General features: G+C 45.5%; 3 protein-coding genes across 18 annotated transcripts in view; all 3 read left to right on the forward strand.

Moving 5' to 3' along the window:
• Positions 1-9,405, forward strand: part of NF1 (neurofibromin 1) — a 353,409-nt gene extending 344,004 nt beyond the window's left edge. For 2 of the 5 annotated variants that reach the window (XM_042442781.1, XM_042442785.1), the window contains 2 exons: positions 1,388-3,918; positions 6,936-9,405. In XM_042442781.1, the coding sequence (XP_042298715.1) occupies positions 1,388-1,530 (143 nt within the window). In that variant the 3' untranslated portion in view covers positions 1,531-3,918; positions 6,936-9,405. The remainder of the gene's footprint in view (positions 1-1,387; positions 3,919-6,935) is intronic. The other 3 variants (XM_042442784.1, XM_042442782.1, XM_042442783.1) reach the window with 3 other exon arrangements.
• LOC121917114 (RNA-binding protein Musashi homolog 2-like) overlaps positions 1-20,982 on the forward strand; it is a 911,933-nt gene that overhangs the window by 358,773 nt on the left and 532,178 nt on the right. The gene's annotated exons all lie outside the window — the stretch shown is intronic.
• Positions 14,836-20,982, forward strand: part of AKAP1 (A-kinase anchoring protein 1) — a 40,416-nt gene continuing 34,269 nt past the window's right edge. Inside the window, exon 1 of one of the 2 annotated variants that reach the window (XM_042442788.1) lies at positions 14,836-14,957. The gene's annotated coding sequence lies outside the window, so the exon portion shown is untranslated. Of the gene's footprint in view, positions 15,010-20,982 lie in introns of both variants that reach the window. The other variant, XM_042442787.1, reaches the window with a different exon arrangement.

Consider the following 20,982-nt stretch of genomic DNA (forward strand, 5'->3'; position numbering starts at 1 on the left):
CTCTCATGTCAAGTGTGTGTGTGTGTGTGTGTGTGTCGAATCCCATCAAAACGTCTCCAAGTTCATTCCTCTCTTGGACAACAGACTCAGTTTGGGTCGATATCCTCTCCCCTGGTTCTGTGGTGTATATTTTCCCAATATGTGCATTGAATTTGCACTGCTCATTGAATTTCCATTGAATGTATCTTGAATTTTGAAGACCCTGGGAAACATCTAAGCTTGCACGTAAATGAAAGACAATACAATACATGCAAATAATTGATGCAGTTTCAATGTTGCTGCATTTGAGCTCTTGCCTCAGTACTCTTGACTTCTTTGTGCCAGTGAGTCTTTCGACTTGAAATGGCACCAGTCAAAACACTGTCTTTTGTTGGCTAAGCAGATTTTGCTCACTTTTCGGGTGGGTAACCATGTGCCTTTGTCGCAGCGAAAACAGCAAGTGAGTCTATGAAAGCTAAAAGGATAACCAGATTGGCATCTTCAGAGAATGCTGTCATGGAAGTGAGTGGGATATATATATCTCCCACTCACTTCCATGCCAGCATTCTCCGAAGGTGTGTATATAGACAGACACACTGTGTGACCCTTGGTTGAGAGGAAGCAATTTACATGTTAATTTGTGTGTTGGTCTGTTGTTGCAACTTGGGCATAAAATGCTATTTGAAAATACTGAAATTCTAGACCACGCTTAGGTCAGAATGCGATAGTTCCTGCATGGAAGGGGGTTGGTCTAGATGGCCCTTGGGGTCTCTTCCAACTCTACAATTCTATCCACATACACCTAGATTCTATGATTCTATCCTTTTACATTTTGAGGGATCCTGCGCATCATGAGGTGCATGTTTTTATTCACTCATTACACAAAGTTGGGATTACCATGGTTTGTACATTCGGAAGCGCACTGAAACAGTGAAGTTGAAGGCTTTCATGGCCGGCATCCATAGTTTTTTGTGGGGTTTTCAGGCTATGTGGCCATGTTCACTTTAAAGTTGAACAAAGTTTAGCTACCAGTCCTGAAGAATAGCAAAATGAGGACTCAACAAATGCATATAAGAAACAACCCAGGGTCGGGGGCTTTCCCAGCAGATAGCGATCACCAATCCTGTCAACCTCCCACCCTGAGGCCCTGACAGCAACAACAGAATACACAGCTTAACATGGAATTTCCTCCCTACCCAGGGTCACGCAGTATATGTATATATATATATTCAGCGCTCTTCTATGCCAACATTCTCTGAAGATGCCATCCGCAGATGCTGGCGAAACGTCAGGAGTAAACTCTTCTAGAACATGGGCACTGACACCGTTTGTGGCTCTTGCACAGATGGATTTGCCCTTCCTGTGATGGCTCACTTTTTGGGGGGTTTGTTTTCCCTTTTTATTCCAGGCATCGATAAGGAGAACGTGGAACTGTCCCCCACCACGACGCACTCCAACAGCGGAAGGACTCGCCACGGCTCCGCCAGCCAAGTGCAGAAGCAGCGCAGCACGGGCAGCTTCAAACGCCACAGCATCAAAAAGATTGTGTGACGCTCTTTCCTCCCCCCCCCCCGTTTTACTTCGTTATTTTATTTTTTAACAAAAGACTGACAAACGCGCTCTTGCCCCAACCGCGCAAAGCGTTCCCGTCGCACTTACATGTTGGATCTCCCTCCTGGCCATTTCTCCTGTCAGCCGTGGGGCCAGACGATCAACTCTTGAAACGTTTCGTGTGGATTTTAATTTGGGGGGGATTCGTTTTGTTTTAATACAGCTGCCTTCGTGTTTTGTTTTTGTTCTGTTTTTTTACTGCCAAGCAATTCCTTCTGTCTTTCATTTGTTTTTAAGTCATTTCTGACTTAGTGAACCGAACCACTTAAAGAGCCAGAGGAAAACGGAGAGTAGCCAGAAACGACAGCGAGGGTGTCCGGCGGTGGAAACGGCATCTCGCGCATGCTTCGGAAACCGCTGTCTTTCGTTGCCGCTGCAGTTTTGTTTCGAGGTGGTTGTTCTTTTGTCCGACAGCTCGTTTTGTATCTACTTTAAAAGGAAAAAACAAAGTGTTAATGTTCAATCCTGTTTGCACATTAGTGGTTTTGATGGCCAACGGAGACGCTCAGCGTCCTGGTTTTCATCCAACATCCCTTTAACTGTGGACTTTATTTTACTGGCTTCTCAGCTTTACCAGGAGATGAGAGCCTTCGCTCATTATGATCCATTCATTTCAGAGAAGCGGTGGCCAAGATGCTTCTCTCTGTGGCTCCAAAAAGCATACTTAGATAAGCTTCTCAAGTTTTCTTTCTGACCTATGGATGCTTTCTTTTTTGTCAAAATTCCCCTCTTGATCAGGAGGTCAGGATAAATGCACACTGTTTGGAAGGTATTCATTGGTTCCTTTTCCGCTCCAGACTTGAGGAACACTGCGCATGTGGGGTGCAATGGAGTATATGGGTTTGCACCACTCTGGTGCAAACGTTATTAATTTCCAGGGAGTTTCTACCAGGAATATGTGCAAGTTCAGGTTGTCTGAGCATGGATGTTCATGCCCCCGAGGGCTGTGAGTGGCACATTTATGTGCCTGTGACGCACGTTTTATCCTGTTTTCATAACTTCAGCCTGTTTCTAGCACTTCCACAAAACAAAGATCATAGGCTGAAGATGCAGAGCTTGGGGAAATTACCTTTTTGTACTTCCAAGGCTCTTGTGGGCTAGAAGGTTCTGGTACAAAAAGGTAGCTTTTCTCACATCTGGTGTTAGCTCCTAATATTCTTTGAAAGGTTTTATGTGGTGGTGGGCCTTGGTCCTCTGTTCACGTATTCACAAGCACCATTTTAAGCATCTTCCAGGTATAGAAAATGCAGACTGAAAGAGCTGTCACAAGGAAAGGCCTTGTTCAAAATACTATAGAGGAATACCTCAGTTAATGAATGTGTTGCTGGGCTTTACACTCGTCCCTCCACATTTGCGGTTTTGGCTTTTGCAGGTTTGACTACTCACGGATTTTATTAATATGTCCTCTCTAGGAATATCTAGGTCCTCCAGCGCAACTCTGTGGTCAACTTTAACCAAAAGTCACACTGAAGGACCTAGAGAGAACACTCTACTAGGCCTTTGTAGCTCATCCAGTGCAATTCTATGGTCAATGTCTAGAAGATGTTGACCACAGAGTTGCACTGGAGGACCTAGAGATACCTAGAGAGGTATTCTCCCAGGTTAAAACATCATGTGTTTGTTATATGTGGTTTTTCCACATTCACGGGGGTCCTGCGCCCTTAACCCCAACAAATGTGGAGCGACAAGTGTACTTCTTTAACCAGAACTTTGGTACCAGAGGTACAAATAACATGGAAAGAATGGAGATAGGTTCCTACACTGCAATAAGAAGAGCAGTACAACATGTTTCGGCAAACATATGACTCGAAACTAACATCATGCAAAAGTGTGCAATTGTCTAGATTTATGAATTCTTAATTGTCTTAATTTAAAAAACAACAAGAAAAACATGTCAAGAAAAAATATATATTTACTGTTGGAAAATTAAGTAGTTAATAGGACTAAAGTTGTAAACTTTGTCTTTCAGTAAATGAAATTCCACAGCTGAATATTGAGAGGATGGTACAAAAGAGGGCTCCAGATTTATTGTTGTCAGTTAGAATGTTGTATTAACATTCAGTTAACATGTAATTTGTTTTGTATATATATATATCAAAGAACAATTGCTCTTATTGTTTTGATAGAGAGAAGAACTGTTTTAAGGTTGGTTACGCTCCTGGGAGAGAGAGGAAGGAAGGAATTAGTGATGGGCACAAGCATCTGATGCCAACCGCCTACGAAGCCGAGAAGAGATTTTTAAAAGATGTTGTTGGAGATGTAGAGAGAAAGAAGTGAGAGGGACAGACTTGGTCATGTAGAAAACCCAGCTACAGAGAATTTAATCCAGTGAGTGCATGAAGGCTTAAGGCAACTTGAGGCAAAGATCACCAGGGGAAAAAGCTTGTATGTTTATTTCAGTTGCTATGGTATATATTGATCCAAATCATGCCCACACTTGGCATCTCGCCTCTTCCCAATGCTCTTGTGCCAAATTAAATTTTTGGGGAATAACGGTGCATGACGGGGACCTGGAGGATCTGTCCCACAGTTGTCGTTCATTGTGGCATGTGGACTTTGGAGTCCCTTGCCAAAAGTGAGCTGTGTAAATTTGGGATAAAACAGGTAAAGGTTCAGTTTGTGATGGTGGTACAGTAAATGCACTGGGCAAGAATCCTCCCCGCCAGAATGTCCCATGCGTTCATGCGTTCAGTTAAAAGACTTGGGCCTGTTACAGACTGCCAAAATAAAGCTGCTTGGGGTCTCTTTGGAGGTATGCTGTTTAAATGATGCATGCACCCTAAGAATCCAGAAGCTGCACCAAAGCTGCACTCCAGTTAGGACCTCCGGACTCTTAGGACCCATGCATCATTTAAATAGCATACCTCCAAAGAGACCCCAAGCAGCTTTATTTTGGCAGTCTGTAACAGGCCTTGGTTTTCCATTGGCTCACAGATTGGAAGCAAGTAGTTACAAATCCTGAGTTACACGTGCTTCATTCCTTTCCCCAGTAACAGATATCACTGTAGTTACATTAGGACTGTAACTTTACAAAGGTGCCTCTGTAGAAATAATGCAGTTGGACACCACTTCAACTGCCATGGCTCCGTTCTACAGACTCCTGGGATTTATAGTTTGGTGAGGCACCAGTCTTCTTTGGCAGAGAAGGCTAAAAACCTTGTAAAACTACAAATCTCAGGATACCATAGGATGAAGTTGCAGCACTTAACTTGGTGTCAAACTGCATTATCTCTACTATATGGATGCACTCCTCGATCGCTGTCAACCCATTTGTGATGCGGCTGTAACCTTTGGGCAGCTTTTCTAGTTATAGGTGTATAGGAGCCAACATTATGGATTTTGCTTTGACCCATGGATAGGTCGAGGGTAAAACTTTGGGGCATATAGCAAAGGATCTAAAGGATGAAGCAAAGCAAAACAATGTCAGGGAACTTACACAATCTTTGTCCTTACTCTTAAGGATGGATGAAGGAGAGAATAGAGGGGTGTCAGTACTTCCAAGACAGATTTTACTCTTGCTTTTCACCAGAAGACGGTTCCTTCTTTTAAATAAGAGTTAAGTTACAGTACTTACATTGACCCATGGATAAGTCGACTCAGGTTTTTGGGGTCCATTTTTTTGACCTAAATTTCTAGACATATTATGCGTGAGTATATACAGTAATAGCATTTTAAAGGCATGTTCCCAGGCTTTGCTTTTGCCTGCTGCCCATTTATCCAAGCCAAGCTGAAACCAGTGGTCTCTCTCATCCAAGTTGACTGTCTTGAAGAATGATTTTCTTAGCATATTGTTTGAATAGGTCCAGTCTTTGCCTCGGATACAACCACCCCATCCTTTTGCCTGTCTTTGCAGATGGTTGTGAGACATTTAAGTACAGCCATCTGTCCAGTGAGTGAGATATCCATCCATCCATCTACCCATCCATCCATCCATCCTTTTATGCCTACTTCCTGCCTATTAGAAAAGAACAAGGTCCCCAAGTAACCCAGCCTTTCTGATTCTGAAGCCGGTATTCAGAACTTCGTTGAGCGATAGCATGAAAGTCTTTGGGAAGATTTTCTCGGGGGCGAAAATTATGTCAGCTGCCGCAAAGCATTTTGGTGTTTTTCCTTCCAAGGTTGAAATGTGTGCCGGACTTGTTTTCGCCAATGTACATCTCAAGGTTTGGAAGGAGGAAAACTGGTAGGATCTTTTCACAGGTGGCTTGTGGACCGGGAAAGGATGGACATCAACCTCTGGCATTTCAGGGTGATACTCCCCCATTCCATTCACAATCCATAAGTGCACACTATATGTTCAAATGGGAATTTAGCAACCTTAAGTTGCTTGTGTTGTTGCTTGCCTTTGAGATACAGTCATCCCTCCATATTTGCGGCTTTGATATTTACGGCTTTGATTATTCTCGGATTTGATTAATATGTTCTCTCTAGGAATATCTAAAAGTTGCACTGAAAGACCTAGAGATTCCTAGACAGAACACTCCATTAGGCCTTTGTAGCTCCTCCAGCGCAGTTTTGTGGTCAGTGTCTGTCAGACGTTGACCACAGAGTTGCTCTGGAGGACCTAGAGATTCCTAAAGAGGATACTCTCCTAGCTTTTGTAGCTCCTCCAGCGCAGTCCTATGGTCAGTGTCTGTCAGACGTTGACCACAGAGTTGCTCTGGAGCACCTAGAGATTCCTAGAGAGGTGTCCTCTCAGGTAAAAACATGGCGTTTTTGTTATTTGCATTTTTCCATAGGGTCTTGTGCCCCTAACCCTAGTGAATATGGAGAGGCAAGTGTATTTCTGACATACGGCTAACCTGAGACAACTTTATTGTGGCGTTTTCTTGGTGTGACTTGTTCAGAGGAGTTTTGCCATTGCCTTCCTTGTAGGTCAGCAAAGGAACCCTCTCCTGTCGTTTTCTTGCCTTGATTTGTTCAGAGGAGGTTTACCATTGCCTTCCTGATGCTGAGAGAGTGTGGGTTTCTATAGCTGGGCAGGGATTTGAAGTCTGGCATCTTGGAGTCCTAGTTGGTCATTTCAGCCGCCACACCATCCTATTTCACAGCCTTAAGTTAGACAGGTAAAGGAAAGAGAAGATGACTACTCTCAGTTCAAGAAGGACAGAAGCCATGTCTGTTTGCCATACTGAAAGATGTGCTTGTGTGTAAAATCTTGTTGTATACATCCACAACCAAAGCTTTGGAACGCACCCAAATCTTTTGTAGAGTAGAACCCATTTGGTCAGAGGCATGAACTGGTGTCCTCAGTTGGCACCTTGGTCAAGTGCAGATTTTGTGTCTGTACAAATAATGTATGTTGTTTTTTAAGATGACCTGCAACTCTTTTGTCTTTTTTTCAGTTGGTTTGAGCTAGAGGCCCGTTGAAAGCCAGATACACACACACAACACCCAGAAGGGTCGAGGTTACTTGGATGCAATAGCTGGCATGCAGAGAGCCTGGTGGAAGCCAAAGACCAGAGAGGCTAGGATCAGAGATTTCCAAAGTCCAGGTATTTTAGACTTGAGGATCTTGGAGAACTTCTTGTTCTCCAGGTATTTTAGACTTCACCTCCCAGACGCCACCATAACCAGTATCTAGGAGTCTTGGGAGCTGAAGTCCAAAACACCTGGAGACTCCCAAGTTTGGGAAGCGCTGGGCTAGGAAAATCCTAATATTGAGAACAAGTGGGATTCTGAGTTCTTCGTTCACCTAAAACATTTGAGAGGATTAACACTGCTCCCTGATGGAAGTATCCCCTTGGGACAACTCTTGAAATCCCTCTTAAGTGGTATCCGGAAACTCAGGAAGAAAAAGGACCAGGGAGAGGAGTAATGTCCCTCCTTACAGTGTTCTTCTTCATTCTTTCTGGGGTGTCAAAGGAACTGAAATCCAGAAATGTTTGTAGCTAATAGCGGGAAGCTAGTATAGCGATGGCGAGAACAGTTGCCCTTTTCCAAGTCCTCTTCCAGTGACTGACTTGCTCAGTGCCTTTAAATTTGCTTGCATCCTTGCATCCGCCTACTGAAAATGTCTGCAGATTTCTTTTCCTCATCGCCATTCTTTGCTTAACCCCCTTTCGATCCCGCCATTTGAACAACCCAATGGGCGATCCAGTGCCATTGGTTTAAAACATCTCCTTTCTTGCGTTGGAGTCGTACACAACGCTCCCGTATCTTAAAATCGGCGGACGTGGTGTAAGGAGAGTCTGTGTTGCTCGCTTCTTAGGGTGGCATGGGTCACGGTCGGACCCTGTGGCACCTCTGTGCCTTTCTTTCCAAGATAAATCTCGGATCAATATTGATTCCGTGTTGGGAGAAAGGCAGGATATAATAATAATAACAACAACAGCAACCTCTTTAGGGGAGAGAATGTGTGTGAGAACAACTTGTTTTCAACTAGCTGACTTGGGTCAAGAATATGAACATAATGGTGCGAGAAAATTTGAAACGCTCATTCCACCTCTGGGGACTAGATCCTCCCATTGTAGTTGAGTAGACCCATTGAAAGGCACAGGACTTGTTCATTTACGTAAGCCCCTCAATAGGTCTACTCTAACTAGGACTAAGAGTTGCTTTAGCCCAATATCGAGAGAGTCCAAAAACCTTTTGTCCTGCAGCGTTAAGGGAGGTAAGACCTGTAAAACAGACTTCTTCCCCATCAATGTGTCACCCTATAAATGTGGTGGACTAGAATTCCCATCAGCCACCCTATAGATGCGGTGGACTAGAATTACCATCAGCCTTCCACAACCTGGGTAGGGATGGTGGGAGTTGTAACACATTCAAAGGGTCTCACGTCGGGGAAGGCGGCCACGAAGGATCCAATTTGCACGCTCCTCCTCCATGCGCGCCATTAAGTACTGTAAAGACTGAGTGCATTGTTCTTTTTCATTTTGTAGTTTTATATTTTAAAGAACAGATCCTTGCTTTTCAAGGCTTAAAGCCTGATGCCTTTTCCGTGCATTAAAGCCGCCATCGGGTTCCACCTTCTAATGCGTTTTGCCTTCGTTTTCCGCCGCCAGGAAACGCTTGGAAAATCAATGCGTTTGGGAACTTGCGCATTTTCTGAATGTGGCCAGTGCTTTTTTCCCTCCCCATTCTTAGGATTTCCTCTCCCTGACATTTACTGTTTTCTAGTTTAAACCATGCTCCCGATGTATTAAAGCGCGACTTATTGTTATGCGAGAGACTTGAACCACACAACTCACATTTTTGCATTGGCCACACGCTTCTTTTTTTTACAACACGCAGCGCATCCATCCTGTAAATAGTTTTTGTGTAAAATTTGACAGAAAAACAAAACAAAAAACAAAAAAGGTATATTTACTACACTGTAAATACATGTGACGATATATTGTATTATTTGGCTTTTTTTGTAAAGCAGTTAGTTTACTGTACATGTATAACATAACGAACTTGGGTTCGCCTTTAGCGTTTAGTAAGTGTTAATGTACTACTTCTTTCTTCCCCCGCTGTTGCGTTCTGTCATTTAAAGGAAGCAAGGCTGTGTACTATAAACTTTAACGCCGTGTATTATAGAAACTTCCCCGTCCGAGCCTCAACTTGGAAGATGTTTTCTTTCTTCTTCTCCTCCTCGGTCTACGCTCCTGTTAATATTTGTAAGCGCTTGTGCAAGAGACGGCAAGGCGGACTTTCCAGACTTGCACGCTTATGGTCATGGGATGTGAGTATCTATCTTTAACGCTATGGATAGAGATAGACACACAGACCTGTAGAGATCATGGTTTCCAAAAGAAATGTTGTTTACCCCCCCATTTTCCCTCATGTATGTACTTCCCTTTTTTGAAGTAAAAAAAAATGTAAATTCAACCCGGTTTTCAATTATTTTGTCGTTGTCGTTGTTGAAGTGTTCCTCCAAGTCATTTCCGACTTATGATGACTTCGAAACAAATTTATTACAGGTTCCCAGTTCTGGGGAAAGAGCGCAAAAGGAACAGTTACACTCATCCCTCCATATTTGCAGATTTGATATTTGCGGATTTGGTTGATATATTCTTCTCTAGGAATATCTAGGTCCTCCAGTGCAACTCTGTGGTCAACTTTAACTGAAGTTTGCCCTGAAAGACCTAGAGCAGTGATGGCGAACCTATGGCACGCGTGCCAGAGGTGGCACTCAGAGCCTTCTCTGTGGGCACATGTGCTGTCACCCCAGCACAGTGCTTGCCAGAGCTTGTTACTAGAAAGCCAGAGAGACATGGCACTTTGCAATAAATAAGTGGGTTTTGGGTTGCAGTTTGGGCACTCGGCCTCGAAAAGGTTCACCATCACTGACCTAGAGATTCCTAGAGAGGACATGCTACTAGGCATTTGTGGCTCCTCCAGTGCAACTCTGTGGTCAACTTTAACTAAAGGTTGTACTAAAAGACCTAGAGATTCCTAGAGAGGACACGCTAGTAGGCCTTTGTAGCTCCTCCAGGGCAGTTCTATGGCCAGCGTCTGTCGGACATTGACCACAGAGTTGCACTGGAGGACCTAGAGATTCTTAGAGAGAACACTACTAGGCCTTTGTAGCTCCTCCAGTGCAGTTCTATGGCCAGCGTCTGTCGGATGTTGACCACAGAGTTGCACTGGAGAACCTAGAGATTCCTAGAGAGAACACTCTACTAGGCCTTTGTAGCTCCTCCAGCGCAGTTCTGTGGTCAGTGTCTGTTGGACATTGACCACAGAGTTGCACTGGAGGACCTAGAGATTCCTAGAGAGAACACTCTACTAGGCCTTTGTAGCTCTTCCAGGGCAGTTCTATGGTCATTGTCTGTTGGACATTGACCACAGAGTTGCACTGGAGGACTTAGAGATTCCTAGAGAGGATACTCTACTAGGCCTTTGTAGCTCCTCCAGTGCAGTTCTATGGCCAGCGTCTGTCGGATGTTGACCACAGAGTTGCACTGGAGGACCTAGAGATTCCCAGAGAGGTGTCCTCTCCGGTAAAAACATGATGTTTTTGTTACCTGCGGTTTTTCCATATTCATGGGGGTCTTTTGCTCCTAACCCTAGCAGATATGGAGGGACAAGTGTATCATCATCATCATCATCATCATTATTATTATTATTATTATTGGGATGCTGAGAATGTGTGGCTTGCCCACGATGGCCCCGTGGACATCCATGGCCAAGTAAAGATTTGAACCCTGGTCTCCAGAGTTGTAGTCTAGTGCTCAAACCACTACGCTATGCTAGTGTAGTTTAGTGATAGTTTACTTAAGTCTCATTAATTATTCTAATCCTTTTCTCAGAACGTAATTGGAGCGCGGATTAGTCCTGGAATCTGACAAATTCACAATGATGATAGAGCCATTTCACAATGACAATTTCAGTAGAGCTGCCTCATTTAGTTCTGCCGAAAGAGCAGCTACATCCTTGATCCGTTTCTACTACGGTTCATCACTTTTGTCGTTGTTACTTGCTGTCAAGTCAACCTAGATAATGAAGATAATGAACAAAAGATTTCCCACACCTTGGATCAAACATCGTAGGTTAAGAGGTGATATGATAGCTCTGTTTAAGCATTTGAAGGGATGTCACGTTGAGGAGGGAACAAGCTTGTTTTCTGCTGCTCCAGAGACTAGGACCTGGAGCAATGGATGCAAACTGCAGGAAAAGAGATTCCACCTCAACATTAGGAAGAATTTTTTGACTGTAAGAGTTGTTCAACAGTGGAAGACTCTCCTTCTTTGGAGGTCTTTCAACAGAGGCTGGATGATGTCTTCGGACTCTAAGATCCTATGAAAGAACTAGGCAAGATCCTAAAGTGCAAAGATAGACAGTTGAACAGCTAGGATCATCCAAGTCATGGTATTCCCATTTAGAAATCAGAGCTACACAGAGATGAAAGCAGATAGAAAGAAAACCAACTCATTTGCAATGTGGTGCTGGAGAGGTGTGCTGAGATTTTGGACGGCCAAAAAGACGAACCGATCAAGTCTGAATTTGATCCGACCGACGAGCCTGAATTTCTCCAAAGATTGCCTTTCCCAGCATCATCTGCAGGTCTATGTTTCCCTCTACTGGCTATCAAAGGTATGTTTCCACTTTAGCTTGGAGGTATAGTTGCTGTTTGTCTACGTACTATTATTTGCAAATTGTACAGCAATTGTGTGTTTGTCATCACACAACCGTCACACACACCAGCAGCCATAGCTTGCATCCATAGCAGCCTTAATGGACACAGATCTCCCTTTTGACATTTTGTGGGAATTGCGTTCCTTAACAGCAAATGGACCATAGAGAGGAAGAATAGACAAACTGTTCCTCTGGATATTTGGACCACGACGTCCATCAGCCCTGAGCTGAATGGGATCCGAACTCGAGTCTTCTAGGTGTTTTGGACTCCAGCTCCCAGAAGCCTCAGCCATCTTGGCTAATGGTCTGGGATTCTGGGCGGTGAAGTCCAAAACAACTGGAAGGCCAGGGTTTGGGAATCATTGGAAGAGGAAGCAACATGGAAGGTATCCCTTGGTATCGCAATTGAAAATTTGGCCCAGCTGTTTCCTCTAAAATGATAATATTTGAACCACGTATTTAATAGTTTTCGTATCAAAAGGGTCTTGCCATTTTTATACTTGCTCTGTGATTTCAGGTGAAATAAATGTATAAATCCATTAAGAAACAGAAGTGTCCGCTCTCCAAGCTATATTGGACCTTAGCTTCCATGACCGCTCAGTGTTGGATGTCCTGTCCAAGACAGATGGGAGTTGTAGTCCAATACTTGGCCCCAAAGTCCTGAACTAGAGATTTGAGCCTTAACCATCCATTTCCAAGTACTGCTTTTGAATAAAAGTAGTTTCCTATGTTGAGATCTAAATATCCTAAAGGCACCAGATCCCATGCGATCTTGGAAACAAAGCAGGGTCGGCCCTGATTAGTACTTGGATGGGAAATCACCAATGTATACCAGGCGCTTTAGGCTCTATTTCAGAGGTAAAACCACCTCTGCGTATTCCTTACCTACGAAAACCCTATGATATTCATAGGGTCACCATAAGTCAACTTAATGGCTCATGCGCACACATGTGGGGATTTGAACCCTGGTCTACAGAGTCATAGTCCAAGGCTCAAACCATAATGCCACACTGGCACCATGACTCTGGAGACCAGGATTCGAATCCCAGCTTGGCCTTATAAACTCACTTATAAACCCCAGGCCAGTCTCAGAGGATGGCAATGGCAAACCCCTTCTGAAGAAACTTGCCGAGAAAACCCTTAAGGTTGCCATAAATCAGAAACAATGTGAAGCCACCCAACAGCAACAACAAGGCAAAACTTATCATGGGAGTTTCTGGGGCTGAGACTGTGTGATTCGCCAAGGTCTCCCAATAGCTTTCTGTGACTCAACTGGGAATCGAACCGTGGTCTCCAGGGTCATAGTCCAACGCTGGTTGTAGGTTATACAGAGCCACCACCATAAAAAGGCATTGACAGCCTTATCTTCAATGGGTTTTTCGACTCTAGGTTAGCCGCCGTGTCTCCATCTTGGGATCGCGAATCCCACCGTTCAAACAGACGCCACGTGAAGCAGTCCTCTTTTTGTTTGTCCCAAATCTCCCACCCTTCGCCAGATGGCCATGCCGGGTCCTTTTATTAGGAGATTATGCGGACTCAGTGCTCGCTTCTCATCCACTGATAGCGGCGCAGGGAAAGTGTTTGTTCTTTGGGTTAAAGATAAACCAGGGAGAAACAATGGTCTATATCTTATCGGTCTGGGCATAGGCAAGCCGTGTCCTGCATGCTCCTGTCATTCTCGTGATGTGGGATCTTCTGGAGATGCTGGGTGGAGAACTGGACCATGGAGGATGACAAACCATGGCTGAAGGCCCACCATTCAGTGCCAAGCACCTGCTTTGGGTGCAGACGTTTGCCAGTTCAATCTCTGGTTCATCCAGATAGAGACATCACTAAAGGGATGCAGGGGGTATGGACCACACTAGATGACAACCTCAGCAGGAGCCACACTTTTTGTGGACAAAGCCCCCTCAATGTACTGGGATACTGGGATCCAGCGATGCGAAAGCAGCCTTCTGTGCATAGGTAGGGTATACCCTGCATGCTCACTTCATTCTCATGATGCGGGTTGCCTCTTGAGTTGGATCTTCTAGAGATGATGAGAAGAAAACTAGACTGTGGAGGACAACAAACAGTGGGGATAGTGTCATGCGCCTGCTTTGGATGCAGAAGTTTACCAATTCAGTTCCTGGTGCCTCCAGATAGAGGCATCAATAAAGGGGCGCAAGGAGTATGGATCACAATGGGTGACGCCTCACCTGGGGCCAGCCTTTCTGGACATAGTCCCCTCAATATACTAGGATAGTGGGATACAGCGATGTGAAAGCATCCTGTGCATTAGGCAGGCAATGTCTTGCTATGCCATGCTCCCTCCGTTCTCATGCGCCGGTGTTGCGCCGGGGCATGACACAGCCACAGTCTCTTGCCTGTGAGTTCTAGAGATGCTGAGAACCTAAATATTAGGAGTAACCTCCAACATTAGGAGGAACTTCCTGACAGTAAGGGCTGTTTCGACAGTGGAAGACGTTCCCTTGGAGGAGGATGGAGTCTCTTTCCTTGGAGGTCTTTAAACAGAGGCTGGATGGCCATCTGTCAGTGCTTTGATGGAGAGTTCCTGCATGGCAGAACGGGGTTGGACTTGATTAAGGCCCTTTTGGGGGGTCTCTCCCTACTTCACGATTCCTCTCTCGTTCGAAACCAAAGCGAGGGACCAAAACCATGGAACCGTTTCCTGTTCCGTTGTTCCGGGCCCTATTCTCTGGAGCAGCAGCAATATAAATTTCCCAGGATTCCATAGGGCAAAGCTGTGGCAGAGTGAAAGCCTGTGTCAAACTGCACCAATTCAGTGCAGATGACTACAAATGCCAAGATGATATAATAAGGCAAAGCCATGACAGTGAAAGCTGTGTCAAACTGCATTAATTCAGTGCAGAGAACTACTAAAATTCATTTTGCAAGGTCAGAGGACTACAAATCCCAGGATCCCACGGGGCAAAGGCATTGAAAGCATTGTCGAAAGAAAACTGCATCCAGGTTGCAGCCTAGACAAGAAAATGCCATCCCACAGCGCCACCTGCAGGTCAGAACGCGGAAGGAGCAGGCTTCTCGGTTCGCGCCTGCGCACTCCTCCCTCTGCTATTTTTCCTCCACGCGGAGTGGGCGTGGCTTGATCCCTAGGAAGCTCTCGCGCGAGTAGCGGAGGGAGGGGCGTGGCCTAGGGGTAGGCGGGGCGAGTGGAACCTTGAAGTCGGCGGCGGTGGGCGGGGCGAGCGGAAGGTTGTGTGTTTCGGTCGAATGTCTCGGCGTTCGGAGGAAGAGGAGGCCTCGGCGGCACGTGGCGGAGGGGCCCCCTTCTGGGCAGCGTGAGTCCTGGCCTCTGGGAAGGGGATGATGGGAGATGTAGTCCCTTGAAGGGTAAGGGGGAGGGGGGCTTGGTTTTCTTCCCTTTGAGGAACAGTGCTGGGGATGCTGGGAGCTGCAGTCCTTCTCTCCAGCCCTTGAAGGGGAAAGGGGAGGAGGAGGGGGTCCTCTTCCCTTTGGGGACAGTGCTGGGGGATGCTGGGAGATGTAGTGCCTCCCTCACTTGGGGAGCTCTGAGGGGAGTTGCTCTCCCTTCTTAACATTTAGTCCTGTTGGAAAGAATGTATTTCCCTAGTTCTGGGGATGCTAGGAACTCTAGTACTTTCCTGCTCTTCCAGTGATGAGGGATGCTGGGTGTTGTAGTGCTTCCTTCACTTGGGGAGCTCTGAGGGAAGTTGCTTTCCCTATTTGGCATTGAGTCCTGTTGGGAAGAGTGTATTTCCCCAGTTCTGGGGATGCTGGAAACTGCAGTACTTTCCTGCTCTTCGGTAATGGGGATGTTGGGAGTTGTAGTGCCTCACTAGGGATGCTCTGAGGGGAATTGGTCTCCCTTCTTAACATTTAGTCCTGTTGGGAAGAGAGTTTTCTCCCAGTGCTGGGGATGCTGGGAGTTGCAGTGCTTTCCTCACTTGGAGCTGGCAGGGGAGTTGTTCTCCCTTTTTTGGCACTTAGACCTTTTGGGAAGAGAGTATTTCTCCAGTGCTGGGGATGCTGGGAGTTGTAGTACTTCCTTCACGTAGTTTGTTTCCCCTATTTGCCATTTGGCCCTTTTGGGAAGAGAGTATTATTTCTCCAGTGCTGGGGATGCTGGGAGTTGCAGTGCCTCCTTCAGTTGGAGCTGGGAGGGGAGTTGTTCTTCTTTTTTTGGCATTTAGTCCTCTTGGGAAGAGAGTGTTTCCTCAGTGCTGAGGATGCTGGGGGTTGCAGTCCTTTCTGTGGCTGAGAGGAGCTGTTCCCCTTTCTTAACATTTAGTCATTTGGGTGCTGAGGTTGCTGGGAGTTGCAGTGCTTTCTTCACCTGGTTTGTTCTCTCTTTTGGGTACTTGGTCCTTTTAGGAAGAGTGTATTTCCCCAGTGCTGGGGATGCTGGGAGTTGCAGTGCAGTACTTTCATTCAACTGGTTTGTTCTCTCTCTTTGGCATTGAGCCCTTTGGGAATGAGTGTTTCTCAGCCCCGCTCTCCAGTCCTGGGGATGCTGGGAGTTGCAGTACCTCCCTCATTTATAGTTGTGAGGGCAGTTGCTCTCCCTTTTTGGCATTCAGGAGTCTGGACCTGGGTCTGAGGATCCCCACGTGTCCCTTTTCTTTCACGTGTCTCCCTTCACTTTATATCCCTTTCCCTTTTAACCCAGACTGTCATTAACCTGCCCTTGGCTTCCCTTTCCCTCCTCCTCCTTTTTCTCTCTTTGGCTTCTCTCTGCCTTTATTTCCTCTACATCTCTCTTAACTTCTCCCACAAGTTACTTTTTGTCCTGGAACAAGTAACTTTTTGGAAGTAACTTCAACCAGCTGCAGAGTTTCTTAATCCCTGCAGCTGAGCCGCTTTGGGAGAAAAGCAGGATTTAAATCCAATCTAACATCAATCCTGGAAAGCAGAGTCTTTCTTACTTCCACCTGCGGCAGGAGGAATTTGTAACTTAGAAGTAACTAAGGTACTCCAGGAAGGGAACAGGCCTTGGCTGCCTTGTAGGTGTGTTTGGACTACAAACCCCACCATCCACGGCCTTTCGGCGTCGGAAAGTCTGTGACATTCGACAAAAAGGGCTTGTTTTGTATTCATGCCCTGAAAATGGACACATGGATATCCCAAAACGATTTAGGTGATAGTGACCCCAATCTCAGGTATGTTTGGACTACAAACCCCATCGTCCACAGCCTTTTGGTGTCAGAAAGTCTGTGGCTTTAGGCTTAAAGGGCTGGTTTTGCAAAAGATGCGAACCTTAACATTTTAAAGCCCTGAAGATAGACACATGGATATCGTAGCAATGGCTTAAGAGGTTGTGACACCCCTCTCAGATGTGTTTGGACTACAAACCCCACCATCCCCAACCCCTGGGTCGGAAAAGGCTGTGGTTTAGCCAAAAGAGTTGCTTTTCGCATCCAAGTCCTGAACATAGACAGACACATGGCGGCTATCCTTAAATGCATGACAAAATTCTCAGCAGTGATTTAAGAGAGAGTGAGTGACACCAAGCTCAGGTGTGCTTGCACTACTTGGTCTGGGGATGCTGGGCTTTGTAGTCCGAACCCATCCGCAAGGCGCCACTCGAAGCTGGCAAGACGCACTGAGAGATGTGCCTGCTCCGGTTCTTAAGAACGAATCACCGAATCAGAACAAGAGCAACTAGATGCTCTTGGACCTAAGGTCCAAAACAACACTGCAGAAATAATCCAGTCTGAGATGGCTTTAACTGGGAATCCTGGGATCTGTAGTATGTGCGAGACATTTAGCCTTGTCTATCAGAGAGCTCTGGTGCCACAATGAACTACAATTCCCAGGATTCCCGGGGGGCAGTTAAAGCGGTCTCAAACTGGGTTGTTTCCGCAGCATGCTTAGTTTTAGTTTTAATTCTTGTTTTATTCAAGCGTCGATAAATTGTAGGGTTGGTCGGCGTCGCAAGGCTTCTTCCAGGTGTTGCTTTGCGGGTCTTTGGAGCCGCGATTCCCAACCTTTAGTCCTCCAGGTGTTTTGGACTTCAGCTCCCAGAAGCCCCAGCTAACATAGCCAACAGTCAGGAATGCTGGGAACTGTAGTCCCAAACATCCGGAGGACCAAAGTTTGGAAACTTTGGAGACATAGATAAGTTTTCAACGGCGGTTGAATTTTCCGGCGTGAAGCTCTCCGTCTCCTACTCTTGGACGAAAGGTACGCCTGGAATTATAATGATAACTATTGATATATAATAATTCTATTATTGATATATAATAATTCTATAATACGTATTTTAATGTTATTTATTTCCAGGGTTTCTATCCCGCCTTTTTTCCAAAGCAGGATTCAATAAATGATAGAACGATTGGCTGGAATAACGCTCTCTGCTTCGGATAGAAGAGGCCATGCTTTGCAACTTCCTTGGTTCAAGTGGAGCTAAAAAACATTAGGTTTACACCTTGTTTGGGTGTGTCGGTTGTCGTGGGTTGTTAGCGTTCGTTGGGAGCACATGGAGTGTGATAAACTCCTCTCGAGTAACTGCTCCACCCTTTTACTTTTTGGGCGATTGAACCTTTAGATTAGGATCTGGCTCTCTTGACCTTCTCCCACCAACTCAAGGGTGAAAATGTGATTTTACACGCAGTTGGGTATTTCTTCCCTTGCCTTTCAAGTCGGCGTTTCCTAAACCGGTCGGTCCAAAAAATCACAAGCGTTTGTCGAGAGTGTGTTGCACTTTGGTTTAATTTTTCTGGGTGTGAAGAAAGAAAGATAAGGTATAAACGTAGGTCCGAAACACACTGCTGAAATAACCCAGTTTGAGACCGCTTTAACTGCACTGGATCAATGCTAGGCATTTCTGGAAACTGTAATTTTGTGAACCTTCTTTGTTGGAAAGCTCTGGTGCCAGAACAAACTACAATTCCCAGGATTCCCTAGCGCTGAGCCGGGGCAGTTAAAGCGCTCTCAAACTGGATTATTTCACAGTGCGTTCCGGACCATAGTTCTGTGTGTTTTGGACCATAGGTCTGTGATAGTGCACCTTTGGAAGGATTCAGTGTTTTGAACTGATGAAGTGCCGTGTAAATTTATGCCGCTCTACAAATAAACAACAACAATAATAGTAAGGAAGGCGGCTCACAAATGAACGGCAAAGCTTTTAAAATTACAATTACAGACAGTCATCCATATCCATGAATTTTTTGATCCAAGCGTACTTTTAAAATGTAGAAACCCCCCAAAGCAAAGCATACTCCTTCCATTTTATGTAAGGGTCACTGTTTTACTACCCCATTGTATTTATTGTATTGTGGTTTTGCTGTTTTGTACAGTTGGCCTTCCGTAGCCACGGGTTCAACTTGAAAATATCCCCCAAACATATAAATGCCCAAACCCCAAACCTTGGTGTTGCTATTTTATATAAGGGACACCGCTTTACAGTGCTGTTGTATATCATGGGACTTGAGCATCCAAGGATTTGGGGACCCGAAATGCTGGAACCAAACCCCAGCGGATACCAAGGGCCCACTGTAGATACTAATAAACATTGTTTTAATGATTGCTTGAGTTGCTTGGACTGGACTGGACTCTCCTGAGCATCCAAGAGGGTTGGATTATTTGCGTATGCATAATGCGTTCATCTTGGAGGCAGGACTGAGGCTGAGAGAGTGTGACTTACCCAAGGTGGGTTTTGTGGCTGAGTTGAGGTGGGATGCCTTTATGTTTCGTACACATATCGCCTGAAGGTAATTCTATACACAATATGTTTAATCGTTTTGTGCATGGAGCAAAGTTGGCATCCATGGAACCGGCAGAAAGCAAAGGTGCCATTTTATGAATTGTTAGGGGTTTGTTCCAGGTGATGTTTTGAGGGAGTTTAATGGGATAGAGGAGGGTCGAATGGGGTACGGTTGGTCCTTCTTATCCACTGATTTTTTTATCCACGGATTCAAGCATCTGAACCGTGAAAATATTCCAAGAAGATATAAATTCCAAATAGCAATCCTTGATTTTCCATTTTGTATTAGAGACACCATTTTCCCTTTCCATTATGTTTAATGGGACTTGAGCATCCACAGATTTGGTTCTTTGCGGGGCAGTCCTGGAGCCATACCCCAGCGGATAACAAGAACCCAATGTATTTAGTTAGACGTTTTTGGGTGTGAAGTTGAACAGTTTTGGTGTTGGGGATATTTTTGGACCTCTGAATTCCAGATAAGGGAGACTCGACTTGTAGCCGGAGGGTGGCCGGTTTTAGTTTCTCGGTGCAAGATCGCGCACTACGACTTGGTTTGCGTTCCCTTTGGGAACTGGGATTTTCGAGCGAGGCCTAGTTCGAAGCTGCTCTCTCCTTTGCAAAGAAAGGGATTAGATGCAAGGCCTGGCCTGACCAGCTGCTGGAGGTCACCCTCGCGGCTGTGTGCGCGGCTGTCTCTCTTCTTCCACTTTCTCCCCGGAGGAGGGCTAGTGTTGAATGGTAACTTGAGAAATGCCATTCACTCCTACCTCGCCTACTCGCTTCCCCGGAGGCTGGAGTAGGGGCTTCCCTCTCTGGCTCCAATATGTTCTTCCTCCGTCTTGCAACTGGAACAAAGATGGAATCGAGGAGGGAGTGGAGGAGGCAAGGAACGAAGGAAGGAAGGAAGGAAAGAAACACCTGTGTGGTTGAGCATGGCCTTTGCAGCATGTGTTGCTGTTGTTGTGTGCCTTCAAGTCGCTTCTGACTTACGGCTCTTTTCCCAGAACCGAGACTCAGAGGGGCTTCACAATATTAAATGAACAATACATGTAAAAACTCCTATCGTGGGGTATTCTCAGCAGGATTTGCACAGAGGAGGTTTACCATTGCCTTTCCCAGAGGCTGAGAATGTGTGACTTGCCCAAGGCCACCCAGTGGGTTTCATAGAGCCCAGCTGGGAATCGAACCCTGGTCTCTCGTAGTTTGTGTATCCGCTTCTGGTAATGCTTAAGACAGGCCCCATTTTTTGGTTTTGGGAAGCTACTGTCTGTGTGGCAGAACTGATTTGGAAACTGTGGTTTGAAACAAGGTGTTGAAACCGTGGTTTAAAGTGCGGTGTTTAAATCATGGTTTGAAGCTAGGTGTAGAAACTGTGATTTGAAGCAAAGTGTTGAAACTGTGAAGTCAAAGGCTTTCATGACCGACATCCATAGTTTTTTGTGGGTTTTTCGCGTTATGTGGCCATGTTCTAGAAGAGTTTCTTCCTGACGTTTCGCCAGCTGTTGAAACTGTGGCTTGAAGCATGGTGTGGTTTAAAGCAAAGTTTTGAAACTGTGGTTTAAAGTGAGGTGTTTAAACTATGGTTTAAACCAGTCCTGCAAGAAAGTGCCCACCACTTTTACTCCCCAGAATCCCGGCTC

Source organism: Sceloporus undulatus, chromosome 11 (assembly GCF_019175285.1).
Source record: "Sceloporus undulatus isolate JIND9_A2432 ecotype Alabama chromosome 11, SceUnd_v1.1, whole genome shotgun sequence".
In the NCBI taxonomy this organism is placed as follows: Eukaryota; Metazoa; Chordata; class Lepidosauria; order Squamata; family Phrynosomatidae; genus Sceloporus; species Sceloporus undulatus.